Genomic DNA, 8,917 nt, shown 5'->3' with positions numbered 1-8,917 from the left:
GCTTGTTGATCAACAATTGCGACGTCATGAATTTCGAAACTAGTTAAACATTTCATATTCCAAAATGCCTTATATGGAACTGGGAGAAGTTTGTGTACAGAGCCATTTTCCTTTGTTTCCAGGTTCGTCAAGTTTGTATTCATGGCAATGATATTTGGTGTGCATGAAAAGTGGGTCAAGCCCTGTCCACACGATGGCAGACAATATTGACTGGGCAATAGGTGTTTCTGTGTTAGTATGAAAGTGCTATACTGGTAATTGAATTACGCCAAAATATATAATAGGTACCTAAAGGATATTTGAATGGGATATATACACTATTAAGTGCTGTACATCGCCATCTGGATACTCATACTGAAATGTCCAAAATGTCTTAACAGCAATTTTTGACTTGTGAATGTGAAAATGTGAAGTCCTTGATTCACCATTTATTTATTAATCATTTAGCAAATTTATATATCACAAATAATACATTTGTATGGTAAGGCATTGTAAATAAGTTAGAACAATTTAAATAGAACTATATAAATAACTACAGAATCCATTATTCAGAGACAAGGTTGTGGAAATTTACCTAAATTTTCTATGTTTAAAACATAGACTTTCCTAACTTCGCAACTAGATAATAATATGAAAAAAAGTGATACATATATATTTTTTATTTTGTCCAATGCTTTTCCAAGGAGAAAAACTATAGTAGTAATGTCTAAAATTAATTATTAAGCATGTGCACTCCTACAAGAAATAGATACATTCACACCTTCTTACACTTGTGAAAACTGTAACCCAAAATACGAACAGCTACTTGTACACAGACACACTGACATTTGCCAGACTAGAATTGAAATCAGTTCTCAGCAGCTTGCATTTGCACAATGGAATGAAGCAAGGCACAAATATCTTTGTGACCTTTCACCCAAGCCTCTTTCTGACATTTTGTAGAACAATACCATGCTTTCTTGCATTTACTACATCCGGGGAACTTCTTTCCCTCGGGAGCGGCCTTTTTGCACTGAGTGCACGAAGTATTATCGTCACCTTCGAATTGACACCGTTTGCAGAGACACCAGAAGTTAAATGATTTGTATAACCACGCCCTTCGTAATCTTTTCGGCATAGATGTGTCTATGTATGTTGTAAACAATTCCTCACCCGGTTTAATATGCTTTTTAACGCGCACGTGCACGGCGGGTTTACCCTCTACGAACCCGTCCATAACTTCAACATTATTGTCACACGCGTGATTTAAACATGCATGTAGCGGGAACATTCCTGCAAACAAAACCATTGGTGGTTTTTCCTCGAGAAATTTCAAAATCTGCAAAGAACGTAAATCCTCAATTGTTGGCAATTTCTCCATGAATTTATGTTTTGGTGTTATCGAGGAGCTGAACGCTTGCAGGTTGCACGTGGCTTGGAAATAACGTGCCTCAAATTCCTCCTCGCTGATTGGATACTTGACTCCATCCCCACAGTCAGCGAATAATCTCTGAACCAGTTTGAAAATCTCTGGCATACGTTTTACCGCGGATTCTCGACCGAAGGAAATGAACCTGAAAATGGAAATTAAATAACCAAATTTCTAAACAATTCTTTGGTGTATTCACTCAATAGTAAAGTGTGAAGTAATAAACAGCAACTAGTTTCCGAACTCGAGTTACTACCGAATAAAGACTCAGAAAAGGAAATTTAAAACAAAAACTCGAGAATTTATATTCCCATTTCCACTAAATGAGACTGAATACAGTACCAGTACTAAAAGTTCCACGGTTTGTTGGCGATCATTTACTTAATTTCGCTTCAAATTCTTTTGTCGCCGTCAATTGCACGGCAACTGCGGTTTTACAAAGTTTCACGAGTTTGTAGTATTTTAAGCGTGTTGCAATATGAAATACTGTATGTCAAAAACATATCGGTATATAACATCATGGATAAATAAGTGCTGTGGATAAAAAATAGGAAAGGAGTTCAATAACCTTCCGACCGAGAAAAAAAAAAGTGTGTTGAAGAAAACAGCAGTTACAACTCACTTGCGGAATGGCATCTTTGCATGGGCCCAGTTTTCCGTACTTGGCTGCGACAACCCAGCTTGTTTCATCTGTCGTTTAGCTTCCGCAATTATGGAGGCCCATATTTTGATCAGAATTATGGGACTATAATGACCCGCCCATACGTCCTGTAACACGCCCCTTTCGTTCTTTGCCTGCCCTTTGTTGTCAATGATGTCGTACAACTCGGTACTAACGGGGTTCACTGATGGACAGATAATTTGGTGGTACCGTTCCCATGCCTCTGCTTGACAGGTGGCGCTACAGTACTTTTCTCGCCTGCAGAATCTACAATAGAGCGGCGTCACTTCCGGCCAGTGTTGGTCCACGAAGGCGCGCAGGTGTGAAGGAAGTGTCTTCCATTGATCACCAAAGTAATCGCGTTGAGTTATAAGCGAGTTCCCGCAGTGGTCGCAGCCGGGGAGGTCGAGGCAGGTTAGTAACTGGCCAACCACGACGGGTAAATCGTCAAATGCATCTTCACCTAAAATTATTGAAACGGGTTAAATAACTGCTTATAATTTACACATGCATATACGTTTTCTTGGAATTTCCTGCTGTATTTCGTACCCTTAGTTCAGAAGACGACAGATAGTGAAGAAATAATTTCTTTATTTAACACAACGAAGTATACAGGCTTCTGAAAGAAGTGAAGAAATAATTTCTTGATTTAATACAACGAAGTATACAGGCTTCTGAAAGATGTGTGTGCAATTTAAAATGAATATGACGGTATTAATATCATTTACCTGGTTCTAGCGTATCTGTCGCGTACACTGCTCTCCCGTAATTTGTGAAGTCCACCTTCACTGGGAAATCTATTGTTAATGGTCCATAGATCCTCTTGACTCGAACTTTCTGGAACAAGATTGGTGCCTCCAGGTCCTTACTTTTCTCTTTTTGTGGAATAAGTGCCGTTGCTTTCCTGAACCAGAACTCCGCTAGTATGGGCAGAGACAGCTTTGCCAATATTTTACCTGCAACAGCAAAAGCAATGCGTTAGCATACCTTAACAAAGTGGTAAAAAACTTCTGTCTATTCGACCTACATATTTCTTTTATAATAATTAAGTCAGAAGCAAAAACAATCTAACAGAGATAACTGATACTGTTGATTTGTTATCTGGACTGACATTTCTAATCGATGTTTCGTTTAAAAATAGAGTAAAAACTGACGGGAACATTTTTTCACAGTGTATTAATATACTCGTATTTCAGATGTTGTTGCAATGTAAAATTCGTAAAATGTATTCAGCTTAATTTCTTTTTTCAGAATGCCGAACATAGTTTGTATCTTACCTCCCAGTTTCCATACATCGGCTACTCTGTGTGGTTTCGGAATACTCATCACGTCTTGAAGAGCCTTCTCATCTTCACCAAGATCACGGAAAATCTCGGCACGTATTTGGATCATACGAGCGTTGGTGCTATCTTTGCGCAGCGCCACCTGTATACACTCGAGAGCCTCTTGGAGCCGCCCGTCCTCAAGTGCGTTATAGGCCATAACAGCAATGGTGGCCGCATCTTTTCGTGTCTTCATATCAACCTGTGCTGGAGCAATACATTTTGTCGCGTCAGTTTTGTGTTTCTTAGCGAGAATTTCTACCTCCAGTTTAAAGAGTTCATCGTCACCAGGGTACACGTCTTGAGAGCAAAGTTCAACCGCGTTATAAGATCTCTCTGAAAGTTCTCTGTCGTTTTCATAATCGGAGAGCAGTATAGTCTGAAGGTTTCGTAAGTCTTCGGCAATTTCTGAATTCTTAGGATCTAAGGCTAAACCTTCCTTGTAGAACTCGTAACTTTCAAGGAAATTCTGAAGCTTCAGCGATGCTTTTCCAGCGGCTACAAGCCCGTCGATGGACTTCGGGTTAATTTTCAACGCACTTTTCGCATCATCAAGTGCCTGACGATAGAGCTGAGCTGAATAAAATAGTTTGGATCGATTGACAAAATTTTCTTCAGATTTCTCGACTTCTATCTTTGCTGTAATGGCAATAATTTCCTTTTCGGTTTCAGTTACATCTTCCATGTCTACGAGAAGCGGTCAAAAAACTGCAATTGAAATAGAACAAAATCAAACAGCATGTCTAGTGCGGCTTGTTCCTGTATAAATTCAAAGATGTTGTGACCGAACAATGCGTTTCTGCAATGTTCAGATTTTATTTTGCTTTGTAGACGTATACGTGCGGTAAAATGGGAGCATGCTTTTCACCAAAATCTTGCATCTAAAATACAATTTCTATATACATTCAGAAAAACTCTAATAAGTACAGTCAAATATCGCTAGATTCTTTGTGATACATCTATTCCAAAGGAAAAGCCATAGAGTCAGACACAAAAATACACGTTGTATATTATCTGGAACAACTGATACGTATTAGACCTTCCTGATATTATTCATATACTTACATATCATAAAGTTTAAAACAGCAGTTGCTCTTGTATTTCAATTAAGATTTTTTATATTCTCTCAAAAATCAACAAGTGTAAGTGGGCCTATTGTGAAACTGACCAATGGTACAAACTTATTGACATGACATTTTTGCAATAAATAAGCAAAAATACTGTACAGAAGGGGGAAAACCGTTGCAACGCTTTAGAAAAAGGAGAAAATCAACATTCTTCTTCCCTTTTTACTGCATTTTTCAGTGTCATATATACATTCTACGCCAAACTTGTTGGAAATGAACATGTTGAGATATTAGTTTTATAGAAGAAAACAAAAGTTACAAAAAACAAAGGTATCCGAAAGCTTTTGAAAGGTTTGGCTATATATATGTTTCAATTTGTGAGCCCCTATATGCATGTTCCTACCTGAAATATAGCAAATTAGCAATCAACACCACTAGAGAGAGAGTGATTTTTGTTTTTTTGTTTATTGCACTGCAGATGTTTTATAATTGACAAAGAACGCGGTCCGGTATGAAGAGAGAAAAAAAGAAAAACTATATGCCCTTAATTGTCTGAGCGTATTATTGCCGGTGCCCGGTCATTATTCTATAGAAAATGTGACTCCTTTCCTGTAAAATATTGACTCCCCTTATAAAAAACTGACTCCCTTTGAAAACTCTATAGAATAACGGCACCCCCCCCCCCCCCATCCCCCGGTCATTATTCTATAGCAAACTGACCCCTCCAAGTAAAATACTGACTCCCTAAAGAGGACTCCCTTCGAATCTCATAGAATAACGACCCCGGTTATTATTCTATAGAAAAAGTGACTCCTTCCATGTAAAATACTCACTGCCGAAATTACTACATTCGAACTCTCAAACAATATCGATTCCCGGATAAAAAAGTTACTCTTTCCGTGTAAAACACCGGCTCCTAAAAAGACTTTCGACGATAATATCTATTAAAAAGTGTTCCCCACCAAACCTAACGGACATTTTTACTAGATCTACAACTCTAATACCCTCCATTGCCAATAGTTAACATTTTGATTGTACTACTACTACTGGTGCCGCTACTTCTATTGCTATTACTGCATGTACTTCTTCTTCTTCTACTACTACTACTACTACTTCTGCTACTACTACTACAACTGCTACTACTGATACTGCTATACCTGCTTCCACTTATACGTCTTGTACATCTACCTCTTCTTCTCCTGCTGCTGTTGTTGCTGTCACTTATTCCTCTGCTGCTGCTGCTGCTACTGCAACTGCCACTACCACTGCCGCCACTACTACTACTACTACTTTCTATTGTTGCCGCTACCGTACTGTACTGCCACTGCTAAGTATTGCAACTTCTATTAATACTAAGTTCTATGCTAGCAGTTTCTTGTGCAGTTTTCTTCTGAAGAATTACTTCATACCGCAGTTTGCAGGGATTATTGACACTGGTGTGTTTTGTGAACGTATTGCGAATTGTTATTTTCCTGAGAAAAAAATGTATACACCAAGATACAGCGTCTAGAAATAGAATCCCTTTTCCCATTGCGGAATGTTCTGATTTCTGTGCCAAGTGATGGTATCTGGGGCTAATGGTCAAACGGAAGGGCGAACGGACGGACAAGGGCAAATCTATATGCCCCCCTCCCCCGAGTGGGAGCATAAAATGCAGCAATTAGGCCTTGGATACACGAGTTATCACTAAATTTGACCAAATGACCGGGGTCGTTTTTTATGGGAGTCAATATTCTTCGTGACGTTCAGTTTACTTCACGTGGGGGAGTCATAGTACTATGATCTGGAGGTCATAATACTATGACCGGGAGGTCACTTTTTCTATAGAATAATGACCGGGGGTCATTATTCTATGGGGGTCGAAATACTTCATCACACCGGCAGAGCAAGCACTATACGTACTCATTTCTTCATTAAAAGTGTGTACTTCGAATACATATTTTATAGAATACTACATGCATTAGCAGCTTAGCGTTGAATAGTTTTCAAGAATTATAATATTCCTGCCAAGTTTAAAGGATATTGTGTTGAGGTACATACCGCTGTTGGAATGTTCCCCACAGGTAACCTACATTTAAATAGGAAAATATACATGCACATTTAGCGAAAAAAGAATACTTGCATTTGTAAAATCCGTCCAAATCTATTTTTCTCGATTTTACCTTTGTCTAGTGTATGTTATCATGACAGCCACATGGCTTATAAGCGTGTAGACATATTGTGTGAATTAACACTGCATCAGATTATGAGAATACCTATAGCGTTACCATGGTGACCGAGATGTAGTAACTGTGTACTCACCTGTCCAAGGCCAGCATGATACACGTGTCATGATTATTTTCGCCTGTGTGTACAGATAACGCAGAAATGATGAAAACTATCATTGCGGCGATTTCTTCCCTTATTTTATTTTATTCTATTTTTCATGTCATTAATTTATTTACTTCTTTCTTTTTTGTCTGTTTTGAAAAAAGCTGCGTGCATGCCAGGTGTAAAGCACCAATTCAGGACCCCTATCCAAACGCAAGTAATTTTAGAAGGAAGATGAACTTCGAAATGTTAGGACAAAACCCCTCCCGTTTAAATTTCAAGTTGTACAAAACCACTCCAGCTGATATTTCAAGGCGGACAAAACCCCTTCCGGCGATCTCTGCAGTGCTGTAGAGATGCTTGTAAAATATATTATTAGTAATATTTTTAATAGCCATAATTATGATAAAAAGATTAAAGTAACCATTTTTAGTTTTCTTGTGTGAAGAAATGATATTTACAAAAGCAAGTTATATCGTGCGATTATGTCCAATATACTTCTATAACTAACGAGATGGGTTTTGTTCTACTTGGAATAAAGACGGAGATATTTTGATAATTCAACGGGCGTGGTTAGGTCTACCTTGAAAATTTAACGGGAGGGGTTTTAACGGGGTGGGTGTTGTTCGCTTCATAAAAATAACGGAAGGTATTTTGTCCGAGATGGTTTTGTCTTGACTGTGCAGCCACGTAGAATTTGTTGTAAAACTACACTGCATTGCCAAACTGGCAATTTTACTACAATGCTGCATGATCTTTAGTCTGGCTACCGACTAGATAATCTTTTTTTTAGAGAAAAAAAACACACAACAATTCTTTAATATAGATCTATTCTGAATCCATTAGTCTTCCAGACTCTGATTACGTTTCGAGAAGAAAAGGGACATAATTATACAAAATAAATTTGAATAGCCTCAGGAGTTATCTCCTGTGAACAAACCATACGGTCTGAACACAGACTACATTTTATGATTTAGAACGAGAAGAACTTTAATTAAGTCCGGAGACGACAAAATCTTCGCGCAGGAATATAACAAGTAATTTAACTAACTGAATGAACATTTCAGCTCCATTTTTCACCCTTCCTTAGTAGCATTTCGAACATCTTTTTGGCTGTCAGACCACTCTAGCTTCTACGGCTGGTTGAAGACTGGAAACAATCTCTAGACGAAAACAAATATGTGGGTGCAGTGCTGATGAATCTGTCTACGGCCTTTGAGTGTCTGCCCCATAATCTTATTATTTTAAAGATAAGAGCCCATGGTCTTACAGATGATCAAGGCATGTGGATTAATGGATAGTTACCTGACAAATAGAAGCCAAAGAGTTAAAATTATTGATGTTAAAAGTGACAGGTTAGAAATCATTAAGGGAGTGCCCCAAGGATCAATTTCTGGGCCTCTTATCTTTAATAATTTTATAAATGATATTTTGCATTTTGTACATCAATCTACTCCATACAACTATGGAGATGACAATACTCTATCCTTCAGTCATCTTCAAATACATCCTAGAAACAGAATGTAAATCTTTAATAAACTGGTTTTACATTAATTAACCATATTCAAGCAAATCCAAAAAATCAGTCTATATGTGTAGGGAGTAAAACAAATAAGGTAAGAAAATATTTTCAAATTGGCCAAAATGAGATCATATGTGAAGATGAAGTTAGTGTTTAGGAATTAATCTTGATTACCTCTTAAATTTTGACAGCCAAGTTACTAATTTATGTCAAAAGGCAGCAAAACAACTAAATGTCCTGCAAAGATTAAGTAAATTCTTAAATTTTGATACTAGTTACTTTCAAAACTTTTATCAAATCCAACTTTAATTACTGGCCTTTAATCTGGCACTTTTGTAGCAAAAGTAATACAGAAAAAAATGGAAAACTTCAATATAGAGCACTTAAGATTGTTTTTGATTAAACAAAGTTAATATGACATCACTTCATTTAGGTAGGCTCAGAACTACTGCCACTGAAACATTTAAATTTATTCATAGTACGTATGTCACCAGAAAATTTAAGATAAAAATTCTTCCTATAATTTCAGGTACGTAAATATGTTAGAAGTTCCCAGGGTGAAGACTATCAGGTATGGCAAAAATACATTTAGGTTTGAGGCTGTCAGGGTGTGGAACAATCTGCCAA

General features: G+C 37.6%; 1 protein-coding gene across 2 annotated transcripts; it reads right to left on the bottom strand.

Annotated features, from left to right (window-relative positions):
* Positions 1-412: 412 nt before the first annotated feature.
* LOC123549506 (uncharacterized) lies at positions 413-8,074 on the bottom strand. Of its 2 annotated transcripts, none has more exons than XM_045337647.2 (5): positions 7,820-8,074; positions 3,347-4,099; positions 2,798-3,025; positions 2,031-2,532; positions 413-1,553 (listed from the first exon to the last, which is right to left on the bottom strand). In XM_045337647.2, exons 2-5 carry the CDS (start codon positions 4,074-4,076, stop codon positions 848-850), a joined length of 2,166 nt encoding a protein of 721 aa, XP_045193582.2. In that variant the 5' UTR covers positions 4,077-4,099; positions 7,820-8,074; the 3' UTR covers positions 413-847. The 2 variants fall into 2 exon arrangements, with proteins under 2 accessions (XP_045193582.2, XP_045193581.2); XM_045337646.2 differs by lacking the exon at positions 7,820-8,074 and adding an exon at positions 6,581-7,527.
* Between the last annotated feature and the right edge of the window lie 843 nt (positions 8,075-8,917).

The sequence above is a fragment of the Mercenaria mercenaria genome, chromosome 6 (genome assembly GCF_021730395.1).
Source record: "Mercenaria mercenaria strain notata chromosome 6, MADL_Memer_1, whole genome shotgun sequence".
Classification (NCBI taxonomy): Eukaryota; Metazoa; Mollusca; class Bivalvia; order Venerida; family Veneridae; genus Mercenaria; species Mercenaria mercenaria.
Note: the sequence above shows the minus strand (reverse complement) of the source record. Positions and strands in the feature narration are given on the sequence as shown.

What these genes read in the sequence shown, in the direction of transcription:
- LOC123549506 (XM_045337647.2), bottom strand. Translation starts at nt 4,076, where the DNA reads ATGGAAGATGTAACTGAAACCGAAAAGGAAATTATTGCCATTACAGCA. An exon ending in GACAGATACGCTAGAACCAG is followed by an intron (nt 2,533 to 2,797) that starts GTAAATGATATT and finishes CAATAATTTTAG; the next exon opens with GTGAAGATGCATTTGACGAT. An exon ending in GCAAAGATGCCATTCCGCAA is followed by an intron (nt 1,554 to 2,030) that starts GTGAGTTGTAAC and finishes TTCCATTTTCAG; the next exon opens with GTTCATTTCCTTCGGTCGAG.